Source organism: Mya arenaria, chromosome 7 (genome assembly GCF_026914265.1).
Source record: "Mya arenaria isolate MELC-2E11 chromosome 7, ASM2691426v1".
NCBI classification, from domain to species: Eukaryota; Metazoa; Mollusca; class Bivalvia; order Myida; family Myidae; genus Mya; species Mya arenaria.
In genome coordinates this window covers 55,454,022-55,481,956 of record NC_069128.1, presented here as the reverse complement: position 1 = coordinate 55,481,956, position 27,935 = coordinate 55,454,022, and the positions used below count along the sequence as shown (strand labels likewise).

The 27,935-nt window shown below is 34.5% G+C and overlaps 1 protein-coding gene across 2 annotated transcripts; it reads left to right on the top strand.

Moving 5' to 3' along the window:
- Positions 1–462: 462 nt before the first annotated feature.
- Positions 463–27,405, top strand: LOC128241433 (alpha-catulin-like). Of its 2 annotated transcripts, XM_052958351.1 has the most exons (19): positions 463–579; positions 9,554–9,743; positions 10,698–10,876; positions 11,171–11,290; positions 11,660–11,749; positions 12,584–12,692; positions 12,994–13,106; positions 13,788–13,991; positions 14,812–14,895; positions 15,541–15,699; positions 16,839–16,931; positions 17,963–18,148; positions 18,983–19,003; positions 20,426–20,476; positions 21,203–21,327; positions 21,592–21,727; positions 21,969–22,091; positions 22,813–22,896; positions 23,051–27,405. In XM_052958351.1, the coding sequence occupies exons 1-19, from the start codon at positions 469–471 to the stop codon at positions 23,474–23,476; spliced, it is 2,604 nt and encodes an 867-aa protein (XP_052814311.1). In that variant the 5' UTR covers positions 463–468; the 3' UTR covers positions 23,477–27,405. The 2 variants fall into 2 exon arrangements, with proteins under 2 accessions (XP_052814311.1, XP_052814313.1); XM_052958353.1 differs by lacking the exon at positions 18,983–19,003.
- Positions 27,406–27,935: the final 530 nt, after the last annotated feature.

Genomic DNA, 27,935 nt, shown 5'->3' with positions numbered 1-27,935 from the left:
CTCGGCACTGCGGGGCCACCTGGAAGGTAAAAACACGGCCCATTTCCCCCGCTATCCCCGGTATACCCCGGACCGGGGGGCGTGGTTACAATTGACTGGTGCATTACTAAATGATTACGTTTATGTTCAATGCATGCGAAAACTAAATTACAAATACAGTTACTGCAGTTTTTATTTCAATCTTTATTTCAACAATAATTGGACATTAGCAATGACCTTTTTTGCAAGCAAAAATAATGTGTTTGTGATATTATGTTTTTTATTTATTTTAAAAATATATAAACAGATAAAACATGTGAATGAACAGGATTATGCCGATTTGTTTCAGTGCGAAATGATAACTGGATCGAATTTGACCGATACCCACTTTGCGCAAAAGCATTGAGCGACCGTACGCATTGAAACGGGATTTATCTTTTTGTTTTGTAACGAGCGTTTCCAAAGTCCAAAGCGAGGCTGAAGCCGAAAATGGCAGCTGCTTTGCAGCATCAGTCCAGTTTGGACAGAAATGAGGCGAAAACAACGCTGGAAATAAAAACTAAATCAGTTGAACAGACTCTAATTCCCCTAGTGACACAGGTAATTTTCCTAGAGTAAATTCTTTTTGTATAAAAAACTCAATGTTTAGTAAAATATTAAAATAAACCTTGACTGGCTGAGCAAGCAGAATTTAATTTTGTGACTTGTCAAATTTACCAAAAAAAATAACAAGAAAAAGTATGGGGATGATATTCAAATGTACTGTAATATATGACATTTCTTTGTATCTTGTGTCACATGATATTTGCATTTGTTAAAGCAAGAGTATTTTGTCGTGTTTTGCAGATTATGCTTATCGCCTAGATTTTTCCATACCACAGACGTTATCTTATTATTTTAATTAACTATACTCCCTGATATAAGCATAACGCCCACCATGTTTATTTCTTTATTTTTCCTGCGTTCCAACACATTGAGTCTACACTACACGCGGCAATGCCTTGAGTGTTAATTAATGGTAATTGAAGTAATTAAGGTAGTTGTCAATTTTTCTGTAAGCTATTTCTTTGTTTGATCCCAAAAAATTATGCTTTGCATCTGTAAAAGTTTTTAGACACTATTGTCACTTTATTCGCATTTATCTAAAATTTAAATGCCCTCGTTAAACTTGTGTAAATGTGAAGAAATAATATATTGAATACAATCTAGCGTAAAATTATATGATATTAATCATTGGTGGTTAAAAATAGCAAGAAGCTAGGCCATCAGCAAAGTGCTGTGAACTTTGAACATGTGTTTGACCCCAGTCATTTCTATCAAGATTTTCTGAAAATCTTTAAATAGAAACATATATAACTGATCACATTTAAACAAACCCTGTTCACGATCAGAGTGAGGAATCACATGACTTCAAAGGCAGTGCTCGACATAAACGGTTGCCTGTCGGATTTTGGCAACCAAATTGCCGATCCTGGTAAGTGTAACCTTAATGTTGTTGTCCGAAGGGGCAAGTGCACATTTTGAAAATGGTAATATTTTGAAGGCCACCTGGGCTGAAACAACCAGGTGACTCAAGCGACTAAGTCCCGTAGACCGCAGCGACTTCGCTATTATCAAAGTAATTAACACCAAAATAACAAGTGATTATTGACCAGTAATTGTGTCGTTTAGCCGCAGTCAATTTCAATGACATAAAAAAACTCTGCCATTTATGTAAATAAACTGATACCTTAAGCAGTTTTTGCACAATCCTTATATCAAAATTGATTTTTTATTTATTTCATTTAAACATATTTTATTTATCAGCTAAAATTAATAGAATCGTTTAGTTTTTAATGCGGAACACTTATAAGCATTTTTCGCACATCGTCTTTAAAAAGCACGGGAAACAGGTGACCATTTATTTACTTGACCTGTCAATTATAATGAAAGTAAAAGGTGAACTGTTTGACATAATTAAGTTGTTGTCAGTGTATCATTCAGTTATGTTCTATTATAAACCATTTTGTAGCTTTGACAATATTTAAAAGAACAATTAAAGGAATTTTGGCAAGATGAATTTTTTGTTTACTTCCGGAACTAGGAAGTGAACTGAAAGCAAAAAGGAGAAAAATGTCATTGCACAATCGCTCATTCATATTGTATTTTGACAAGGATGCATTGGATAACAAAATGAATTTTACATACAGAATTGGTGTTTAAATCAACATTCATGAAATAAATTATTCGACTATCAGGTTCAGAAAATATTTAATATTTTTGTCCTTTTTTATACACCCATCTTACGATGGCCGTATTATGGGAACACCCATGGCGGCGGGCGGGCGGGCGGCTCCACAATGTTGTCCGCTCTCTAACTTGAACATTTCTCATCCAATTTCCACCAAACTTCATGAAAGTGTTTGTTGGTGAAATATCTAGGTCAAGTTCGATAACCAGCCAAATCGCTTTAGGCACTCCAGAGTTATGGCCCCCTGAATTTGTCAAAATGGGCCATTTTAGCTTTGTCCGCTCTCTAACTTGATCATTTCTCATCCAATTTCCACCAAACGTCATGAAAGTGTTTGTTGGTGAAATATCTCGGTCAAGTTCAATAACCAGCCAAATCGCTTTAGGCACTCCAGAGTTATGGCCCCTGAATTTGTCAAAATTGTCCATTTTAGCTTTGTCCGCTCTAAAACTTGAACATTTCTCATCCAATTTCCACCAAACTTCATGAAAGTGTTTGTTGGTGAAATATCTAGGTCAAGTTCGATAACCAGCCTAATCGCTTTAGGTACTCCAGAGTTATGGCCCCCTGAATTTATCAAAATTGGCCATTTTAGCTTTGTCTACTCTCAAACTTGAACAGTTTTTATCCGAATTTCACCAAACTTGCTACTATAAATGTTTGTTGGTATATATTCTTGGCAAAGTTCTATAACCAGCCAGGCTCTTCAGGATTATGGCCCTTGAATTGGTCAAAATTTGCCATTTTTGCTTTGTCCACTGTCTAATTTGAACAGTTATCATCTGATCTTCACCAAACTTGCTGAAAATATTTGTTGGTAAAATAAATCGGTCAAGTATGATAATCAGCCAAATGCCCCGAAGCACTTCAGGATTACTGCCCTTGCCATTTAAGCTTTGTCTACTCTCTAACTTGAACAATTCTCATCTGACCTTCACCAAACTTGCTGAAAATGTTTGTAGCTATAAAATCTTTACCAAGAATGTTTGCCGGTATAAATGCTTTGCCAAGTACATTTTAGCACCTTTTGACTCGAAACCCTCGAATTAAAATATTTTTTTTCTACTGTTAATGCCATATTGTGCCAAATCATTTGCTTCTTGAAAAGCTTGCTTCTCAAAGGGCCAATGTGACAGTAAGTTGTCTTAGAATCCAAGAAATTATTGATGGGCGTATTTTGTGAGTGTCACTCTTGTTAGCTATTGTGATTGGTCTTTGTCCATCGTCTGTCCGTCCGTCAACAATTGCTTAAAAAACATCTCCTCTGAAACTACCTGGCCAAATTCAATAAAACTTCACAGGAAGCTTCCTTGGGTGACCTTCTATGAAAATACAACAAGGGGTCATGATTAATCAAAAACAACAACAGCAACAACAACAAAATGGCTGACTTCCTGTTTTGCTTTAAAAAAACATCTCCTCTGAAACTCCCAGTCCAAATTCAATGAAACTTTACAGGGAGCTTCCTTGGGTGACCCTCTACAAAAATACAACAAGGGGTCACGATTGATCAACAACAACAACAACAACAAAATGGCCGACTTCCTGTTTTGCTTTAAAAAAAACATATCCTCTGAAACTCCCAGTCCAAATTCAATGAAACTTGTTTACTTTTGGGTTCAGACCCTGTTGAAAGCCCTGATCACTTTTCTAGACTTTGAATGACTTCACTATAATATGTATCAATACTTATAAATGTTTGAAAACTGCATCCAAATTTGTCTTCAATTTTTTTAGGGTGGGGGGTCTATATTGCCATGGTTGGACCAGATTCATCAGCTTCGGTATGACTATGAAAGTGATGTCATGCATTGTGAACCACGCAAAAAGTAACATCTTTTATTTAAACATCTTTTTTGCAAGAAACTTTCTACCAGATGATTTAGAAGTCACAGATTCTAATTATAGGGTATCATTTGTAAAACATATTTTCATTGTTATACAGACCAGTTGATTTTTTGATAAATGTTCTAAAACTGCAATTCTTATTGTTCTATCTTGGTATCTTATAAGGCAATTTGAAATTGGTCAGGGCTAGTAAAAAGCTGGGTAGGTCAAGCAGCTTTACAGGGCTTTCATTAAAGGAAGTTTGAAAGTATGTTACCTGGTAGCAGCTCATGAAGGCGGTGATATGCGCACCACCGCATTGGTTATTGCAAAATATATCCCCATGTTTCGGCGATAATGCAATCTCTCCCGGGAAGGCAACACATTTTTTTGCATTTGCTTTTTTTTTAACAGGTGACTGTTAGTGTACCTGTTTTTTTTTGACTGCAGTTTTGGCCAGTCCAGCTTTGAATCAAGCGATTTGGTCCTTAGGTTGATCTCTTGGTCTGAGAATTAAAATAAATGTGATCTTGTACTCTATGGCGCACAAAATAGACAAATAATCCATCTATATTCGTATATTTTTACATAATATTATGTAGCTCTGTGAGTTGGTAAAAAGACAGTATTCTTGCCATTGTTATTGAAGAAACTTGCAAGAAATGACTAGTTTTTGCTTTTCGAGCTTTTGCATCTTGGAGATACATTTGTTAGATGCACATACATGCTAGGTATGCAAGTGTCAAATCTGTACATGCTTGTCAGTCCAAAATATGCAAATCTTCATATTATTAGAGTTGTATGTAATTTCAAAAAATCTAACCTTGCCTCTCCCCCCGACTTAAGGTTAAAGTTTTTTGCTCTCAGTGACATTCTCAACCCTGATTATATGTCTATCTTCTTTTGGCTAGTCACCTTAAACTTGAGATGAATATGATCACTTTACAAAGCCCTGTTGTCTATGGACAATCCCTAATTTAACTTTATACAGTAGTTAACTTCATAGTTTTTAACTTAGTTTTAAGAGGCTGGGATGAATGCATTTAATTCATATTTAATTAAGCAATTTCTTCATGTTAAATGCAATATTAACCTCTAATTGAAGTGTAGATTACCATTCAATTATTTCCACATTACTTTCCTTAATTACATTCCCAGGTGCTCCGGTTTTCTCATTAAGAACAGTCTAAATAGAAATGGTCTCCCTCAATATGAAAAAATATAATCATTATTACTGATGTGATGCCATGGAATTGAATTGTAATACTACATGCATGATTAGTAAAACATACATGCTTAAGCTTTATATTAAACTGTTTCATTGAATTTAGCTCTTAAGGCCAAAAAAAAAATGGTTTGGTGAGGGTTAAAACCTTTTCAAAACCAGGTAGGGTGGGTAGGCTTTTTTATTACGGCTTTATACATGTATATAAATTTCATCATTGGAGAATGATGTTAAAGTAATCTTCTATATTTAAAGCTTTTAACATTTTATACTACATGTACATATTAAAACACACACAAAAACTGACTATAAAAATAGTAGAGTTGTCGCCTATTGCGTAAGTAGGGTTGGGTAACCTGAACAAAATGTATTATTTTCTAAGGCTTAGGTTTATGTGTATACTTCTGCATGTATTGAATTGAAGAATTGAAAAGCTTTTGAGAAGTAAAAATGATGAAATTCTACTTTCATTCCACTGGGGCCTGTTTCATTAAACGATCTTTGTCGTAAATTCAAAAAAACAAAATTTGTAAAAGTGTCACATGGCAACACCTTTATTGTTTCCTCAACTCTGTGTTTATTTTCAATACAGGTAGCGGGTTCACACAAATATGTAGCAGAATATTATGGAAATAAGATACTAAGATAATTTACGACTAAAATACAATGTACTAAAATTGATAAAGATTTTTACTGAAACCTGCCCCTGGCCTCCAATAAGTGAAACATGATGAGTTTGCCTTTCATCTGAACAGAAAATTTATATTCATTATTATTGAGACATAGGCCAGAATCAATAGGACCGTTTTCAATCTCCATACAGAGACAAATATCTGTGTTTCAGATCAGAATGCCCTGTTTATCAATGCTGCCAATTGGCCGGTCTCCTAGATGTCAAGCTTAAATAAAACAGAATTTGCAGTATAGATCCATGCATTTAAATATTAGATTGTCATTATTGGTAGGAATTAGTGTTGGGAATCGGACAGAAAAAATACTATCGATAATCGGTTAATGAAGCCGATCAATGATCGATTATTAATCGATTTAGTAATTATTTTAATACATTTGGTCATCATACTTTGTCACACAGTAACAGTTCATGCACCAGTTCAAAGCACCTGAATGTTCTCTTACAATATTGTTAGTACATTTCTTAAAAGTTGTATAAATTACCTTAGTTATTGAGAATCTTTAAGTGTTTACAAGTTACCATTACAGAACACGAGTCCACAGGCTCTAATTTTGGTCTTACATTTAGTATTGTATACATGTGTAAAATAAACACAAAGAAATATATCAATTTCTTTTTAATATTCAGTCATTAACAAGTACAACTAGCAGTTGAATATTCTATATATTTTACAAGAAATTTTTCTTTCAGAAAACTAAGAAAACTAAATCCTTATATGGTAAGAAGTAAACGGTAACATGTTTTCAAAATCACTTTAAACCACAATCATGAAAAGTTGAGAACCAATTCTTGAGCTGTTAAAACACAAAGAAAATTTGTAATATAGGATACTGTAGTGACTTACTGACCTGATAAGAATATGACTAGATACTTAACATAGTAACACCTTAACATTTCAACATTAACTAGCAATGACCAGAAAAAGAAAATAAGTTGGTAGCGGTTACGTCCCTTGTTTCTATTTCACTATCGATTGTCGCCGACGTAGGCCTTTCTGATCAATTGTCGATTATAATCGATCATCGGCACAACACTAGTAGGAATTATGAATAAAATCTATCAATTCGTTCAATGTGATGCTTAGACTAGATACACTTGTATTGTTCTTGTACTTATTGATATTACCTTAAGTCTGATTTGGCAGAGAAAAAATGGTGCTGTTGACTGGACTGACTGTAAAATCGAGGGGCCACCCAAATTAAAAAAAAATATGGTGCAATACATTAGATATAAATTCATTAAATATGGGTACGAAAGCTTGTTATGAAACTTGTACAAGACGTTTACAATTAAAAACAAAGCAAATGTACATACATGAAGTAAAGATACATAAATAAATTAATTTAACTGGTGTTCGACTTAAAAAAAGCCTCACTTACCAAACCTATTTTTATCAGTATTTTTTTTGCCTTATGACTGATAACTATGACTAGCTACTATGTTTAACAAGAGTCATGCGTCTAGTTATCATATCTCTACATAATTGGTTTTTAACATTAAGGACAATTTATATCAGGGTGATTCTGACCTTGTGTCAGTTGGAATTCCATGTCAAACTGTTTCTCATGGAAATCATCATTTGCGTTGTCAGAATGATACTTAATGCAGTGTTTTCCATCAGAACTAAATACCATTATCGCATAATTGATACATAACTGAATGAGAGTGCATAAACATATCTTAATTAGGAGGGATAGTTGTTTTTTTTTGCTTATTTTTGGTTCATAACTTCATAAGCAAGGAAAGGACAAGCAGCCCCTTATTCAGCCCTGAAATGTATATATTTCTCCAAGCCAAAATTTCCCTCCGTATTGTCATGTATAAGAAAAAAAAAGACAAAAAAATAAGACCTATAATAACCAAGAAAAGTTATTATGCTGTCACTTAAATTTAGATAATAAATAAATGTGATTTGCTATTTGTTCATGTGACAACAATTATACACTTTAAACTTCTAAAAATTATTTGTGTTAATTTGAAATTTCTTTCTTCTGGCAAAGATTCCTCTTTAAAAGGGCCTCTGCCCTGCATTTGCTTACATTGTGTATGTCAGAGAGATAAGATTGGACAGAATTTCTGTTCTTGTTGCTTTCTGTTTCGTAAATTGATGACCAATCTGGGATTCAACATGTTCCAAAATGTCGTTGTAGAAACTGCTAGATTGTGTATGTCTGTATTGATAGATTCTGGAGAGTCATTTTCACCGAGATCAATTCCATTACAGCATTGAGTGGCACAATAATGGATTGATTTTATCAACAAAGTCTCCAGGCCAGACATAGCATCATATGACTCAGGCAGTGGAAAAAAATATGTTGATATGTTGATATTTTAAACAAACCACTAGTGAACCCAGGCGGGGTTGCACCCGTCGTGCGCACCCCCTAAAATTGTCCAAGTTTACTTTTAATATCAATATAGGAGAAAACAGTAATGAAACACACCAAAGATATGATATTTTGGTCTAATAGTTGCTTTAATTTTCTTCCCATATCCCCATACCAACATTTTAAACCAAAGAAATTCAGGTTTCTGAGGGAGGGGTACAAGTCAAAAGGTTACGCCCGTAAGCTATGCCCCCTCTTACTTCAAATCCTGGAACTGCCCCTGCAAACATATTTTGTAGTGGTTTCAAAAAGTGTAATCATTGCCATATCCCTATAATGTATATTGGTGATCAATAAGATTATTTAAAACATGTTAGTATTATATTGGTAGTGTTTTCTGAAAGTGAAACAATTATTAGCATATGGTCAAGCGAAGCATTAGCATTTTATTGGTTTGGGTCAAACCATAAATATTATATTTTAGACACCAATATTAAAATGAGTTTAACCCGATTCTTTCAATTAATTTAATGCAAAAATACACATTTTTTTTATTATAGCACTTGCAGCACTTGCCAGGGAGAAAAAAATATGAAAGGAGAAAATAACAATTCTTCGCTACTTATTTAAGATGTCTGTGATATTTTATTTATCCTTTTTAAAAAAGGAGTTGACATCTTCTGTTGTGCTCCAATTCCATACATTGTAAAAATATCTGCCACCAGTATAAAGTTACTACTCATAAAGCAATTTTAGAGATGAAAGTTTGTGAGGACTTCTGGCTTCTTTAAGAGCTTGCTGTGTTAATAATGCTTTTATGATGCTTCATTGCATACAAAGTCATGCTAAATTAGGCACTCAGAACGTTTTTGAATTACAAAATGCTATGTCTAGGGGATTTTTTACTACAATTTTCCAAGTTACGTTCTGTAAATTTCCATTCTAGTTATAAATATAGGAAGACATATAATTATATAATCATACCGTCAAGATTTCTCAGCAATCTTTTTTACTGCAAACATCACAAACACACTGACATTAGATTCTGTACCATATTTGAATTGCCATTTGCCTTCCATATTATTTGTAAGTTTGAGAGAGGTCTAGTGGTATACGGTAGATATCCCCAAAACTTGTCATGGTCTCTCTGTGCAAAAATGGACCCTTTAGTGTTGTACTGATTTCTATGAACAGTCAGCTTTTATCACAATCAAGCTGAATCTTTTTCCCAAGCATTTCTTAAAATCAAATATAACTCACTGTATTTCCAGATCACGACTCTGGTTAACCATAAGGAGCGTGTGAAGATCAGTGAGCGAACGGCGCGGGCGCTGGGGAAGGTTGGAGAGGCTGTGTACCATGCGGTGGACCGGTTTGTCGTGGTGGGGTTGGCAATCGGAGATGAACACCCAGAGTTACGCTTGGAAATGTGTGAGACATGCCTTGAGGCTAGACAGGCTGGTAGGTTGATTACTAAACCTATTAGACGGCAAGGATGGGGGCCCTGAATGGCCTTAATATACCTCAGCTTCAAAGTGAAGTGGGGGCTAGGGTGGAATCACAGCGTGATCGTGTCAGTCTGTCTGTCCATCTGCTTTCGTGTCCCATCAATAATTTTGTCATTCATGGCGGTATTTTGAAAAATAATAAGAAGTGAACACTTTTTTAAGATGACAAAGTATTGTGCTCTAGACCTGGGTACCTAGCTTTAAGGTCAAGGTCACTTCGCATGACTGTCATTTTAGCTATATAAACGTTACTGATGATAGTGGTTGTGTCTGGTTCATAACTTTGTCTGTTTTGCTATATAAGCCTTTTTGATGATAGTGGTGAGTTTCCGGTGTAATGTATGGTTAAATAATTTGATATACGTGACAACCATATGAAGGCAACATCCAGGTCAAGGTCACTTGCATGACTTGGTCTGTGCACAAATTTAAGTTTGGTTCCCTTAAAAATCAGTTAAACCAGGATATATTGAATTTTCTGCTGCATATAGGAGTTGTTTTCCTTCAAAGTATCTATAAAGATATACTTGTGTTTTTTTTTCAATATTTGTCAAGAAATAGCATTCTGTGTCAAGGCGGCAATGTGGATGGTCATCATTTCGGTGATTCAACCCTTGAAACCCTTGAAAGTGTTTAAAAGTTAACATTTCCATAAGTCTTGAACCCATTTTGCTCATTTTAATAATCCTCTACTCCATGAACTTTATTTGTGCAGTTGTCAAAATAAACTCAAGCCCACCTATATAGGAATTTATATAGCAGCCTGAGGCCATCTGAATGGTAATTACGTCAAACAGTAGGGAAGGATTGGTGCGTGTTCCACCATCTGTCTTATATTGATGACTGTATATAATATGTGAAATGGTTTAAAATGATTAAGGTTTATCTAAGCAACATATGTTTTTAGGGAATGCAATACGTCAGCTGACCGCTTACAACAATGTTAGTTTGGACAGCGGGCCAAAACCATTCACCGAAAAACACCAGATGGTTCGGGCGGCCAGAAAACTGCTCTCTGCAATAACTAAAGTGCTGTTGATAGCTGACAAAGTCATTGTGAAACAGCTTATTGTGGCAAAGGATAAGGTAGGCTTGCAAATTCATTGTGAAACACCTTATTGTGCCCAGAGAAAAGGTAAGCTGACTTAGTCTTTGTGAAACACCTTATTGTGGCCAAGTATAACGTAGGCTGACAAAGTCATTGTGAAACAGCTTATATTTGTCAAGGATGTAAAGGTATATTGGTTTGAGTTCTAAAGATTTGTTCAAGTTCAAGGAAATTTATAAACTTAGAAAAACTTGAATTTTTTAAATGTTATATGCACTGTTATATGCACATTTTGTAACAACATGGTGTAGTTTAACCTACTTATATTTCAGGTATTATGTAGCCTTACAGAGATAGAGACAATGGAGAGTTTCACAGACTTTGTGAAGGCGTTCAGCACGTTTGGTAACAACATGGTGGAGCTGGCTCACATCACCGGGGACAGACAGAATGTATGTGTACAATTATGTGATATTTATAAGGTTTCATGCGAGTAATAGAGTTGGATAATCACAAATCCTACAAAATTATAAAATACACCCTAAGTACAGAAACAACAGTCTGGCTTAGATTGTGACTATGGCAGTGTTAGATCCAACGCTGTCAGGGCTTTTCCTGACTTAGGAAACCGAAGTTCCTGACATACTTTTCAAGCTAGAGACTCCCACTTGAACTAACTGGGGCCCCCAAAATAAGTTAAGTGTAAACCAATAATATAGGCACCAGAGACCACTTACTTGTCAACCATGAGGGTCACATGCCCTTCATTGTTTTCGCCCTGTTAAAGCACTGATTTTAAACTTAAACCAACCCTATTACAGGACTTGAAGAGTGACCGCCAGAAGGCCCAGATGGCCTCTGCCCGGGCTGTCCTGGAAAAATCTACCATGCTGCTGCTACCTTCATGCAAAGTGAGAGTTTAAGTAATTATACCTCTATAAGAATGGGCTACTCACAGGGGTGCAACCTGTGGAATTGCCAAATATGTAGATCCAAAATTCAATCTGTCGGTCGAAAGTGTAAAAGCTGTATTGTCATACGTACAGCAATTGAATAAATACTTCACGGCCAGAAGAGATTTTATCAGCCTTAGGCCTTTTTGTATTTTGTGCAGACTTTAATTTTTTATTATAGTAACAGGGCCCTCGATCGTCCAAAATTACCGCCGAAATTCGGCTGCCGTCCCCCCTCGAAAAAGTATCTTTTTTTCCCCCTTCAGAGCTGAAAATTCCCCCTAAAAAATTGGTTTAAAAAATGCAAAAAGATCGTCAATTTTTTTAAACTACGCGCCATTGTGCGCTAGGGGAAGTAACTCGAATAATAAGTAGCGTTGTATCAAACGGTGTTAGTTCCCTTGCCAATGCGCATGCGCACTAATTCATTCCGTTGTTTACTTCCGTTTGTGAAAAATGTCGCAGAATTCGAAATCATATCGAACAATTGAACGAAGCCATTGCCTACTTCGGTAGAAAAAAAGATAGAATGGTTAAATTCTAAGTTGACTGTTCAAGTGATTGAATTGATGTGAAGTTGTTTGCAATGTTACTCAGTGATTAAAGATTGTTTTAAATGTATAATGTTTGTTTGAAACCTTTGTTGTTAACTATTAATACAAATTCCCCTATAATACAAATTCCCCTATTCTGGGAAAACGACGCGAAAATTCCCCCTCAAAAAGGCTGTGGGCCCCTTCCCCCGAAATAGAGCGAGGGCCCTGAGTAAGTTTTATATCTTTTGGATTTCAGACATGTTTACGTCACCCTGAGTGTCACTCGTCCAGACAGAATCGTAATGGTCTGTTCATACAGATGAAGCAGGCTCTGCACCTCATACATAATGTGGCCACAGATACAGGTAAGGCAGTGTCTATCCCATGATATTCAAAAGAATACAAATCCAATTATAAAAATTCTTGAAACATGGCCTAATGATTTGTGGCTTTGTCTTAATAGAAAATACCTTGAAAAGTGTTTCCCAAATTTTAAAGCTACCTCAGGAAACTTATCTAACAGGATTTTAGCCCACTAGTTCCCAAAAATGGAAGGCTTAATATGAGCAGCACCGCGCCCCTTATCGCCTCAAAATCGTGTGTCGCTGCTCATATGTTAGTCCCTGTTTAAAGAATATCACTGGAGTTCTATCTTTTTCTATGCAGGTTACCTGGCAATCAGCAGCGGGAGTATCTCGCCGACCATGGTGAATGGAGACTCTGGTATTGTACTGGGAGGATGTGGAATCACTGCTCACAAGGCCATCAAGGATTATGAGGTGAATTGAGGGTTTTTTTATTGAATTTTTTTATATATGTTTTTTGACGATACAATAAAAGTCAATTTTCAAAAAATGTTTCCTAGCATGTAATACATGGGATGAGAGTGCACACATTGTCTGATGGATCACCCTGTATGAAATTACTTATTTTACTTATATCTAACATCAGACATTTCTGTTTGTGACGAATGGTGGAAATGATGCCAATGAATATCAATTAACATTCAATCAGTTGGTAATGTTGATAAAAGTTGTTTTACACCGTACAAATTACAAAGAGCCTAAAAAAAACAATTAATTGGGGTTACCCGACTCTACTTACGAAATGCGCCCAGACACTACTGTTCTTATAGTCAGTAAAAAAAAAAAATATGAAAAAATATGAAAATATGTGTGTTTTAATATGTAGTTATATTATATATTATAGTTTTAAACATTTAAAGCTTTATACAGAAGATTATTTTAAAACCATTTTCCAATGATGACAATAACGTTCTTACTTAAATCCTAATAACAAAAAGTATTAATATGTAAATGAAAAAAAGCCGAACTGTTATTGAAAATGATGTAACCCTAACCAAACCAATTTGTTTTTGCCTAGTCATTAACTTTATACTAAAAGGTGTCTCAATCGATGAATGATTTCCAATAAATCCCTATAAAATAATTGTTATAAAGGACCAAGTGGAGATGGTACGAGTGACGCACATCAACACTTACTTTGCTGTCAAGCTGACGAGTGCCTTGGAGAGCGTGGTGGAGACGACCCAGGACTTTACCGACTCAGCCTACACGTCACATGACCAGCGTGAACGTATCGTTGAGATTGTTGACTCACTACAGCAGGCCACGCATGTTCTAATAAAGACTGGATCGCTTCAGGTAAACTAGTACCAGAAACACAGTGGTCAAAATAAGCACAAGCCCGCCAGGCCTACTTCAGAGCTTGTTAAAAAATGTAATGCCAAGCAATAGTATATTGAAATAGTAGATATTTCTTTTCTCATTGAGGCTGTTTTTGTGTTTGGTCAGAATTGTCATAAAAAAATTTTTTCAAATATTCCTGTATACTTTTCTGCTTGAAAACACAGTTTTAGCTACCAGAAAGATATTAACATCCAGGGACAACTTTAAAAGATATAGATTTAAATGTTTATATTCAAATGTTTTAGCTTGGTAGCAAAATTGTCTAGATATGTGATATAAAAAAATCACTGCTTTAGGCTGTATGTGATAAATGGGAAATGGTTTGCTCCATGCATTATTGTAATGTTATCTGTCTCCCTGCTGTTCAAGCAATCAGAGAAATAAAAACTTATTTAAAAAGTCTTTCAAAGATCTATTTTCAAACATTTTAACTGGGTAACACAACTGTATACAATATGTGATATGAAAGTCGCTGGGCTGTTTGTGTATTTAAATGTTTATAAAGAACCATGTACTGCTCTAGTTAGCGTAGTGGTTAACACACTCATTTCTCACAAAGGCGTCTTGGGTTTGATTCCCAACACTGGGTTTTCTTCAAGTACTCTGGTTCCCTGAACAACACAAGCCCAACATTTTGCCAACAAGAGTGACTTAGCAGTGGTTAATAAAGCCTTTCTTACATTATTTGTTAAACAAATAAAGTTGAAATCAACAGTTCCCTAATGTGCAGTGGTTTTAAGTATGAATAATCGTAATGTTTTCTTTCTTGTTCTAGATGCACAAAGATGTGTTGGCCAGCCAGGAGATGGAGACTTGCATACTGAAAGCTTTGGAGGTGGCTAAAACCCTTAGAAAACAGGTTGGTGTTGACATCTTAGTTTATACTTAATTTTAATATAACCTTGATTTTGGCGAAAGCTGATAACTTATGAAATTACTCTTGGGTCTGTTTTCTGGGTATTTCCCCAGGCCCCAATATCAAGAAAATACTTAAGACTAATCTCAATGTCAACTCATCTTACCACATAACATCAAGACTTATTAAAAATCGTATGTATGTTTTGACACTTTGCATTAGAGAATTTTCTCATAGTTAAATGATTAACATAGCTTGATTAAAAACTTGAATGAAATCTCAAACAAAAGGTCAAGGTCACACTAAGTGTTTGTTTACTATGGAATGCAGCATGTAAGGACATAGAGTACAGTTGGTCGTGTCTGGGGTGTAACTCTCATGCGTATAGGTGGTTGTGTCCAGACTGTGACTTTCCCATGTATGGGCAAATCTTTAAATAACGCGTCACATGTGTTCGACATATCAATATGACAAGTCACTTGCAAGACTCTAAGGTCTGTGTGTCCTGCTCAATTCCGTTCTTTATCACACACTTCATTGCTATTTTTTTCCTTTCTAAATGACACATGAATCACACTTACAGTAACAGTTCATGTTTTGTATAAATGATTGATGGATTACCTTAAACCCAAATATTTCACCCCACAGTTACAAGAGTCAGCCATGGAGCAGGCGTCGGAGTTGTTCCGGTCCAGTGAAGACCATGTGTTGTTACGGAGTCTGCAGGCTGCAGGGATAGCAGGCGAGGTCGGCTCAGTAGATGAACTAACTGTCAAGTTTGAGGAACACACGGAGCAGCTGGAAGAGGTTTGAATATGGGCTGTTTTCTTTGTTAAATTCATTTTGATACACACATATTTATTACGAAATTTGGTAAAAATGTGTATGGGCATAATATCTCTGACAAGTTTCATACACAGCCATATACTAGTCACTCGAGAGTTGTTGCTCTTTAATTGTCAAAATTTCCTGAAATCAGTCTTGTCCAAGCAATAAATTAAGATCACCAAATTTGCTCAGGATGTGTAAGGGCATAATATCTCAGACATTTTGATATGCAGCTGTTTTTGCTCGAGTCACTCAAAGAGTTATCGCCCTTTAATTATAGAAATTACCTAAAATCAATCTTGTCCGATCAATAACTTTAGAAGCATTTGTCCAATCATCACCAAATTTGGTCAAAATGTTTATGGGCATAATATCTTGGACAGGTTTGATATACAGCCAAAGTGCTCAAGTCACTCGAGAGTTATTGCCCTTAAATTTTGGAAGTTATCTAAAATCAGTCTTGTCCGATTAATTGCTTAAAAAGCCTTTGTCCAATCATAACCAAATTTAGTCAGAATGTGTATGTGCATAATATCTTGGATGAGTTTGATAACCAGCCATTGCCCCCTCCAGTTACACGAGAGTTATCACACTTTTATTTTAGATATTACCTAAAATTGGTCTTGTCTTGTCTGATCAATGTCTTTAGTAGCCTTTGTCCAATCATCACCAAATTTGGTCAGAATGTGTAAGGGAGAATATCTTGGTCAGGTACAATAACCGGCCATATCAACTTTAATAGTCACTCCAGATTTATGACCCTTGAATTGGCAAAAAACTGTATTTACTGTATCTGCTCTTTAAATTTGGCAACTACCTATCACTAAACTTGGTGCCCTAAAAATGGGATGGGTATATTTTGCGACTGTTGCGCTTTTGTTTAAAGATAAATTTTAGTAATTTATTTGTCAGGTGTCTTTTAAATGATAAGGCTTAGAAGTTCAGTAAATAACAATTATATAATAACATGTAACTGCTTCCTGCAATAGCAAATAGTGTTTTCTTGGTTAAATAATGTACATGTATAAGTCTTTGACCATAAAGATTTACTCAATATATACCTAATGAGACAAATGAATGAAAAGATAGGCCTTATCTTTCACTTACAACATTTTCAGGTGTGTAAGTTATTCCGGCACATTGCCACCACAGAGCCACTCGTAATCACAGCTGAACACAATGAGATTATCCTACGATCCATGGGACCACTGGTACACATCATATACATCTTGTACATGTATACTTTAATGCTTGTTTCCTTTAATATTTTTATGGTTTGATGATATGACGGTACAATAAAACTGCGATTGGTCAAGTACGCCGTTGCCCGAGCTAAAACCTCGAGTGAGCCAATGTTTTGAATGACCCAAGTTTCCATTTTAGTCCGTTATGAAATGTCTTACAATATATTTTCAAAGTTTGAAGTCGCCATACTGCTTGTTTATTTCGCCATCAATTATATAGTGTTGTGGAAATCGCTCATATGTTCAAAGCCTGTCATATACCAAATGTGAAAATGTAAAAGAAAAACCAATAAATGAATAAATAGCAAAGTTTATCTTTACAAAAAAGCACATTTTCTAAACAAGCAACATTGGAATATGACATTGCATATCGTGGCATTAGTCAGATTTAAGTTCTGCAACATCAAGGATGGATAATTGGCGCATCTTGTCTGTCTCGCAGAAGTGTTGAATCATAAGAAGGAATTCTTTTCAGAGATTCTGATGTTGGATTGTAATTGAAGTGCTTTATTTTATTGCTTATTTACATTTCTCATAATAAAATTCTCATTATTTACTTCTCACAATTATCTTTTCAAATGCCCTTATCAAATTTTCTGTCATTGCACTTTTTACAACTTGCGAAAAGTTAAACACCTGGCATTTGTTTGTTTAATTTGAAACACGCTTTTGTGAAATGTGTGAAAATATGACCTCGAGGTAATCATTAGGTTTTGCACATGATTTGTGTATTTCGAATCAGCATTGGTGCTCGACTCCTGGAGGACATCATATGAAAATAGAAGAAATAATGGTCAGTACTAAGCCTCAACCTAGACTGGTCGCCAGATCGAATAATCCAAGTTTTACTGTTTTGTTTATATTTTTTTACCTGCCCACAAATCATTGAAGTCAAATGACTTAAATATAATAATGCATTAAAATTAAGATTACATGTATAAACTTTTGCATCAACCTTTATTGCGTCCATTTAAATATTCATGCTTCTACTATTTCAGATACTTCATGCTGCGAGAACCTTAGCCCAGTATCCCGGCAGTAAGATAGCCAAGGAGAACCTCGATCTGTTTGCGGACGGCTGGGAGGCTCAGATCAACGACCTGTCTGTCTTGGTGAAGGAAGTAAATGACTTCTGTCAAGGAAAGACAGACAGGCTGGTTTACCTATCCCTGCCGAGACCGGGGGTATGTTACACTGATTTATCTTATTGTTTACTTAAACGTGTATGATATTTGCTAAATAAATAACTAAGAATGGGTCATACAGACAGGCAGGTTTACCTATCGCTGCCGAGACCGGGGGTATGTTATAGTGGTTTAACCTGTTGCTTACTAATACTAAAACATGTATAATATTTACTTAATAATTAACTAAGAATTGGCTAAACAGATAGGTTGGTCGTCTAATCACTGCCGTGACCTGGGATATTTTCCTCAGTTCAACGCTACTTACCAGTTGAAACATTGTACAAACAGATTGCATCTCATAATTAAATGTTTCATACAGCTACAGTGTTTCGACTTGGTTCCTTTCATGATGTTACATAAAAAAATAAGTTTTAGCTTTAGTTTTATAAATGTGCTATTTGATAAAAAAAAGTATTGTCTGTAATGATAATGCTCAGCTGACTGAGCAGGAAGTTCATCGGTGCATTGAAAATGTTTGTCTTAAAAAATCAGAGAAACAATTATAAACAATACCTTTTTTTTAATACATGTTTTCTTCCAATTTAACTTTAAATTGTTCTGTGTAACATAAATATGTTTAAAAAGTTAATTAGATGAAACACAGTTTGATGTGAAATTTTGTTGACTTAAACAGTCATCGAAATTAGACTTATGAATGAACTAGTCGGAATTCTTACGCCAATGCATAGCATCAATTTTCTTAACAATCTCTGCTTTATAAGATCCCTTATTCTAGCAAGCTCAAAAAGCATTTGACCAGGGCAGGGTTTGCAGACTTGTGCTTATTTTCATCGCTGTTTTATATGAACTTTTATATAATTTTTACGGAAGGCTGCTAACAGTGGTTTGGGTGTAAGTTTTACAATGTATCTCCATCTGTGTAGTTCCTGTTCTCATTATCATTTAGGCCTACAAAAATAGTCATGTTTCTGGTTGCTGATCAGGGGGAGGGGGAGGCTTTTTAATAAAGATATTAGTCAATTTTAGTTGTAAATTGAAATTATCTAAGTTTCATTGTTTAATGATTTTGTTATATTTTAGTGAAATTAACTTTTAGCCAGTAGTTAAAATACCGTAATTATTGTATTCATCGACCATCCTCTAAAAATTGCCCACCCCCTAGTTTTTGGGCAAAATCATGCAAAAATATTGACTCCTTGACTATAAGAGGGGCGATTTAAATATAAAAGCCATTTAAAAGGTTTCTTTTGTTTCTTTGACAATAGAAATATATTGTTTTGATGGCATTTTTCGAAGAAGAAAACCAAAACACACACACACACACACATTCTTGGGTATACAACCAGAAACACAACTATTTTTTTGTGGCCTTGTTAAATATGTTCCTCATGAATGATTTAATTTCAGTGTTTAATTCAATCAACGGCAGGGTTTTTGTTTGATTTTTCTTAGAAGTGTTGAGATTTATTCTCAATTTGTAGCTCCATTTTTGTAGCTTTTGAACTGTGTTTTTTATGTTGGAGGATTCCTCGCTCTTGACCTTTCTGTGTAATTATTTAACTTTTTACTCCAGTTTAAGTTGATCCTATGATTAGTTTAAACATATTTTTATTCAATTAATAAAATGTGTTTAATATAAATGAATAATGTACAAGCCATGAGCTTGATAAATACAGAATATTATGTTTGGTCTGTTGATCTGTGGGATTTTATCACTTTGAGTTGCTAGTGTTGGAGTTCATATCGCACCAAAACAAAGGTTAAGTGTGATGATTTTTATGCCAGCAACAAGAAGATAATTTATACAAACCAATAAAACAAGCAACTAACATAGTTTTTCTTTTATTTCATATCTTTAAAGTATTTGAAAAAAATAGAAAAGTGTTGACGACAAACATTATATATCATTAGCCTAGTATTGCATTACGCCTAGGCTACGGAGTGATACAGATTCAGGAAACTGTGTTGTATTTAAAATAAATCCAGTTTCCATGTTTTATTTTTAATCATGCAATATTTTAGACAAAAATTTAAAGTATTAAATAAATGAAGATTCATTTAAGTGCATGATATTATTATAGTCAGTTTGAACAGAATAATATTGAACCAAATAATTATTCAGTTTTTAACTATTCACAAACAGTTCTTATTTCCTTGTAATATTTAAATGCACTATAATAAGCCTTAAGTGGATAGTGGAAAATCTTATTAACTATTTCGCATGCATGTCAAATTACATTGTATGTTACACAGGTTTCGTATACCGGTATGTTGATATATTTAGTTTTCAGTGTCAATTCATTTATTTTGCAGAAACATGGAACAACGTCAAAACTTGCGCGGCCAGGAAAATTAGATGCAGAGGTTTGCGTTTTATTTTGCTCATTTATTTTCGCTAAGTTATTTATTAGCTGTTCGTTATCAGATTTTAAAGTAATTCAGTTCCTTTTGGATATACATGTAGATAAAGTTCAGTTGCTCTGCTTAGCATTAAGAAAATATTAGCATGCAAAATGAAGATTGATTATTTTATAGGGGATTAAAAAGAATGTCAACAGCAAATAATGTTATAATTATTTTCACAATTACCGGGACAGTTTTTGAGTCCAACTGACTTTTTGTTCCATTTACTTCCCTTGGAAATTCTTGCATTGTGAAAAAAGATAGCTTTCTATTATGATGTCCTGGACAGGCCCCATTTTCTCGAAACATCTTAAGTTTGTGTTATTACAGGATCAAGCTCAGCACACTATTTTTGATTTGGTATAAATTATGTTATTTTCCCTTTTAGAGATTTGTGGCTTGTAAAGGATGTACTATTTGAATTAAATAAGATTTAAACTACTTCTTGTTTCATATAATTTTATTTAAGGAAGTAATTTTGCAAAATGAAATAAGATACTGAAGTGAGTTAAGCCTGCATATTTTTAGAAATTGGGGTCAGGTTGAGATCACAAAGTATTGCCCATTTTCCCACTTTATTACATGTTAGTTTAAGACCTTTGAAGGGAATAGGTATTCTGGGAAAAGACCCTGCAAATTCCATCAAATAAAAATGACTTAAACCAATGTTTGCTACCCCGTCTACAGGAGCAGGCAAAGATAGCAAAGCTAGGGCTTGAGATGAAGTTGATCACATCGGAGATGGACGCCGAGACCGACAAGTGGGAGGAGCCTGATAATGACATCGTCAAACGTGCCAAAAACATGTCAAGGTGGGTCGGTTGTATTAGAAAGGTAAATATCTCTAATGACTTAAAAGCTTGTTGATGATTATCAAACAAACTAAGATATGTCCAGCTTTTTATGGGTTGGAATCTTTTTTGAAATTTTACATGTACATATAAATATTATTGGAGATGTTTTAAAATCAGTCTGAATTTAAAAGAAAAATAATACAACTTATGCACTCAGGACCTTTTGTTTCTGGGGGTATTCATATCTCCTGTGATAGTTCTAACTGTTTCTGTATATTACAGTATGGCATTCTCAATGTACCTGTTCACACGAGGCGAGGGTCCCCTAAAGACCACTCAGGACCTGTTTGTCCAGGCTGAGTACTTTGCTGAGGAGGGGAAGAAACTTTATAGGACTGTCAGAGACTTTGCCAATAAGGTGAGAATCGTGAAGTTCAGCACGGATCTGGGGCATGAAATATTTCAAGGTTTATGACAATGATGTTAACAACGTCATTAACTCTAGCGAAGTTCTGAACAATCATCCCTTTTTTTAGTCCAAATAATCCTATATAGTGACAGTTGGAACAAGATTTTGAGTTGTTGCATGTTACAAATGAGGTTTAGGTTTCAATGACAGCAGTAAATATAAATTACTTTGTGACAATCTTACATTGCAGGTCCCAGCCTGTCCACATAAAGATGAACTGCTGGCTCACGTTGACAGGATTCCAGGCTGCTGTCACTCACTGCTGTCCACACTTAAAGCCTCCACATTTGGCAAGTCTGCTACATTCAACAAGGTGAGGCTGGCTCCGGCCATTAAACCAAGGGTTCAACACATTTAGGATTACTTCTGAAATCAGGCTTTGGGGCTTTCCATTTCAATGTATCATACATTTGTAAAGTATGTTTTATGCTGGACATTTGCATTAATTACAAATAGTAAGAAGACCCTCGAGTTGTGAAAGCTGTATTTAAGGCAGTTGTAAGCCTCTTATTCCTGCTTTGGACCCAAATCCCTCATCCTGGGATATGGATTTTTTCATGCCTGCAATGTCAGTCTGCAAAATATTCATTAGTCTGAGAGCCAAGAAAGTGCGAGAGTCGTAATGAATCCTAATAAGAAATAGGCTGTCTTCAGGTTAAACCAAATGAAATAACAAGTCTGGTTTATGTGACATGTCTGAAAAAAATAATAGGGTACTAGGTCAGATGATTTTTTTCAGTTAATTTTTCATTTGACACTTCTTATATTTATTTTTAAAAGAAATAATTTTTAATTAGGAATAGCTCCTAAATTTCAGGTTCTGGGTTTAGGAAACCAGACTTATTTTTGTTTTGGCCTGACTTGTGGGTAAATTATTGTGATGAGATTTCTGTCTTACCACTAAGTTCTACAACTTTTTGGTATTAATGTATTTTTCATTTCAATGATATACTCAAAGGTTTTAAAAGAATACATTTATACATAGTATGTTTATGTTGACACAATTTACCTAAATATTACAAACTGTGTTCCAGGTTGATGGAACCATACAAGAAACCAAGAACCTGATGAACGCCATCGCTAAAGTGGTCACCGTCTGCTTTGTGTGTGCAACCAAGGTTAGTGGGTGTTATTAAGAATTTTGCTTTTAATTTTTATTCCATGGCATAAATTCAATTTTATCCCGTTGTTATGAAACTTTGTCAGAAGACTTGTCTGTTTGTTGTCTTGAACAATTATGAATATGAGTCACCTCTTATGTTTGCTTTTCAGTTCAATATAGACTATAGAAGATCACCAAGTGGTACAATGTCATGGAGAGGTCAGAGGTCATTTGAAGGTCAGCCAAGGTCTTCCGAATCAAGGTCATATGATACACAGAGGTCATATGATACACAGAGGTCTTTTGAGCAACAGAGATCGTATGAAGGTCAAAGGGTGTACGAGGAGAAGACAAGGTCATTGGATGGACATACTAGACCATATGATACACAGAGATCATTTGAAGGACAGAATAGATCCTATGACTCCTCAAGATCGTTTGAAACATCAAGGTCGTATGAAGGTCAAAGTCCAAGAGTATTTGAAGGTCGAGGACATTTAAGTGATAGTGATTCCATGTATAGTTCCCAGTCTGACTACTACATGAGATCGTCCTCAGATAGAATGGTCAGCAGTGGTACCAGCTATGAGGCCTAAGCATTTCATTTTGTTGCCTTGATATTAATATAACTATGCTTAATATATAACACACTTGTTCGTTGTTTTTAATACTATTTGTAAAGGATGTTGTTCAGTAGATCTGGTTTTAAATAAGCTATCTGTACAATTGTGCATGTGCACCATGTTTTTTGTATGAATAAGTATTGAATGTTGTACATATCATACTTAGAAGATTTTTCTACATTTCCATGTGCAATATCAATGTTTTTAGTCTTTGACTTGAATTAATTGTCTTTGTAATAAGGAACTGTTTCCTTTGTATTTTGTTAGACTTAACTTTAGCTTGATATCTTTAGAATAAAAGATTAACTTCTCTGGTGTGAGAAATCAACTTTTACAATGCTGTAGCAAATTGGGCTACAGGCTTTACTGTAAACAACACTATCAGTAAATGAAACCTGTGTCAGTGTACCGGTAGATAATGAAATGTAGTTTAAATGATTGAGAAATACCAAAAGTTAATGATAGTTTTTTTGATAGCCGATAAGACTGTTGGAAATGATTGTTCAATAGCCTCATGCCCATTCTTGTCGTCATTGGTGATCAGGCTACTGTTAGTGTTGTACGCTGTTTTATTATTGGTTCCTATGTATCTTTCAATCCCCATTGAATAAGCTTGGTGTTTAAGACTTGATGTATCCTTGACATTATTAACAACAGAGACTGAGAATATAGAGAAGATGTCATCCATAGCTTGAGATAACTCACTGGATTTTTGATAACTTACTTTAAGGGCTTGGTTCACAAAAGGTCAAATTGGCTCAGTCTTTGTCCTATTCAACTCTTGTTTATTTTGGAAGAACAACCAATATTATTTACCAAATTAAATTTTATTTTTATATCATTATTCGGTTGCTATGGCAACAAGTTTTTCAACGGGTATTTTTTTTTGTTATCCCGAATAATTGACAAGAAATTAAACATTGATGACAATATATTTTTATTTATCTAGCATAACCGCAATACAAGCTGACTCATTTCTTGATAACTCTTGAAAAAAAATTATAACTCTATTGAAATTGTACTCAGTTTTTTTTACCTCAATTATTTTTCCGCACCATGTATTTTTATGTTCCACCCATAATTCCAATACACCATGGCTTTGTAAATAAACCACCTCATCTGTTATTTATCAGTTAGTGCAATATGAACATTATGTTTTAGATTCTGTTGTATTTGACTGTATTGTGCCAGTAATTCGTTGTTGAAGTCAGAAAGCCATTGTTTATTTATAAGTTCGCTAGAATTGTGATATTAGTTTCCATTTACATAGATAGTCTGTGCTGATATTTTATACTGCGGGTACTTTATGTTTTTTTGCGTCAGTTTTTGTTGAATTTTGGTCGATTTTTTTTTAGTTTTTGTTTGTAGTGTTTTCAAACTAATTTAGGAATGGTAAATGGCAGTGTTTAAATAATTTTCGTTATACAAAGTTAAATGTATTAAAAAATTGTTGTATATTTTGTACCAAGTTGACCAGTAATAATGAAAAATATTGGATTGTAAAATGGCATTTGTTTACCGTAGATGTCCTATTAGACGAGCCAGGTGCACGTCTTTTCTGAAAACCCTGCTCGCTAAATAAGAAACTGTTTTCTCCATTCAATCAACTGTTAAATATCCACTTATGTGATGAATAGTCTTGCATTGAGTTGTTTATATGAAATAACGACAGCACATGTCACAAACACCTAGACGGTAGTTGTAGTCCAAAGCTTGCAACTAAACAATCAGCCATCAGTATCCAGTCACTATCCACTACAGCATGGCTGCATACGCCCCCTTGTGTGTTAATCAATAAAATGGTCTGCTGAACATGTTGAATTAATATATGAATACAGAACTTTGGGAAGAACAGTTATGTTTTCCCCTGTTTTAAATGTAGGTTGTGTTTAACCTAAATTAAACAATTATAGGGTATGGGTTTATGCATGTTGTCAGCAGTTTAAGCAGGTTTCTTATGCGCTGTAAACAAATGTTGCCATTGTTATGCTTTTAGCGGTAAGGTAAGCCTTGTTCCAAGTTGCAGAGTAAGAAAATAGACCCATTAATAGATCCCTAACGCATCTTTTAAGGCATGTGCGTCTAATAGGACATTTACGGTTTGTATATTTTGACCCATTATGTCTTAATTAAGTTAGGGCTGTAATTTTTTGTTTTGTCCTGCTCTTGCCACTCGAGCTCAGTTTGTCCTTGTTTTTGTGTGCATTTAAATATTTATTTATTTATTGAGAGATAAAAGCGATGTAGAGTTCTAAATGACATTGTAATTACAAGCAGATAGAACTCATCACTTTCATCGTCAGGGTCTGTAATACAGAATTATTTTTTTTACGTATTCCTCATAAGCAACAAATTCTGAATTGTTTTGTACATGGAGATTACAACATCTGAAATATTACCTCAGTTAATGAAATATTAATACATATTATTCTTAGCTTGCTTCTGTAATACGGCCCCTGTATTCAAGTTTACCACATTCCCCCATAAATATATACGTAATACGTGGCTACTGTTATCATATCTGATTTGACTTATCTTAATCTGATTTACAGACGAAAGGTATTTTTAGTTTTATTCTCAGGCTCACAGTTTCAGACAAAAAAATATTTAGGGCAAAAAATTGTTTTAAAAATATTTCAGCTGTGAGTTTGATTATTTACCTCAAAGGTTTGTATTTAAAAACAATTGACAACAGATGTACTTAATGAGAAATATCTTGTCAAATGGAAAGCGAAAATATATTATTGTGGATGTTGTTTTTAACTTGAACAAAGTTCTGGACAATTGACCGTATATGTGAATTCATTGCTTTTCCCTGCCTTTCCATTTTCGGTGGGGTCAAGGTCAGTGTTACTTATATAGAAAAATAGTTTCTGTTTCAAATCAATGGAAAGCGAAATCATGCTATTGTAGGTGTTGTTTTTCAATTATAGGTTGTTATATTATTCAATGTAATAGTTCCATTTACATAAATTTGACTGATTTACATGTTAAATTCCTTCATTATAGTTTTGTTCATACCTTAAGCTTTTGTTTAATTTTCCGTTGAATTTGTTTTTTTCTATATTGTGCATTTACTTCAGTCAATGTGTTTGATATTCTCACATGTTCCATGTATTTAATCACCTGGCCCCGATTTCTCAAAATTTCTTAAAGCTGCACTCTCACAGATTGACCACTTTAACAACTTTTTTTATCTTGGAAAGAATAAATTTTTGCGTAAATATCTGCAAACCAACGATATAAGATTGTTGACAAAAAATCAGATTGTACATTGTCATATTTCCGTTCGAAAATTAATGGTTTATGGCTTAAACTGTTACTAACGGTTTAAGAAATGAAATATAAAAATCTGCTATCTGATTTTTTGTCAGCAGTCTTATATTACTGGTTTCCATGCATTTTCCCAAAAATTAGCTCGTTCCAAGACAAAAAATAAAAAAGTAAGAACGTTCAATCTGTGAGATGCAGCTTTAAGTCCCTTTTAACAGGATTAAGTTAAGCTCACTATTTATGGTTTACAATAAATTGCGTAATATTAAGTTCTTAAAGAGATTTTATACTTTGGATAGGATGTATCATTAGGAAAAGCACATTAAACCATTTTTTATTTATCAAGATTCAATTTAAGTATGTATTTTGGCAAATTGAAATAAGCTACTAAGTGATTGGGATTTTTTCCCTCGCCGGGTGATATGGCATGTATGCTACTTAAGCCTGTTAAACTTAAGAAGTTTCGAGAAATTGGGGCCAGCAGGTTAAAATAATTAGAATGTATACCAGTATATATACATGTAATAAACAGGGGTTCTCACTGCTGGTAAATGAATCCCCTCTTAACAAAGTGAAGTCTGAATATAAATCACACGTGACACAGCATTGTTAGGTATATAAAACAAAAATGAAAATTAAATCTGAAATTGCAGAATAAAAGCAATTGTCTGAAATGGCCAGACAAGAAATTGAGCAAAATGTTTTTTCAATATAATAATGTAGAAGGATTTGCCTTTCAGACTAATGAAGTGTTCCAGTCATATTATCTGTTTTAATGTATTGTACTTGTGTATTGTGATATATTTCTAAATAAATTCATGAAAACGCTGATAGAATGAATTGTTTGATTATTAACTCCATTGACAGATTTTTCAACAATGGACTGATTGTTCAGAACTCTGTTGAAATTGACAAGGGCACAGCTTCATAGTTAACTTTTAAAAGTTTAACTATTTTAAATTATGATATAATTAACATTGAAACAAAACAGGTTCAACTGAAACAAATGTCTTAAACCTTTTCAGAAATGCTTTAGATCACAAATGTACATGTACACTTAAAAGTTCTAGAGCAGTAGGATTCAACAGTAAATGTTACCAAAGTTCAGAACACATTGACCCAATGTGTGTTTTCATTGCTTTATTGCTTTTCCCTGCCT

Excerpts from the sequence above, each read along its gene's own strand:
- LOC128241433 (XM_052958351.1), top strand. The coding sequence starts at position 469 with ATGGCAGCTGCTTTGCAGCATCAGTCCAGTTTGGACAGAAATGAGGCG. Across the intron at positions 9,744-10,697 it reads CCTTGAGGCTAGACAGGCTG|GGAATGCAATACGTCAGCTG; the intron begins GTAGGTTGATTA and ends ATATGTTTTTAG. Across the intron at positions 16,932-17,962 it reads TACGATCCATGGGACCACTG|ATACTTCATGCTGCGAGAAC; the intron begins GTACACATCATA and ends CTACTATTTCAG.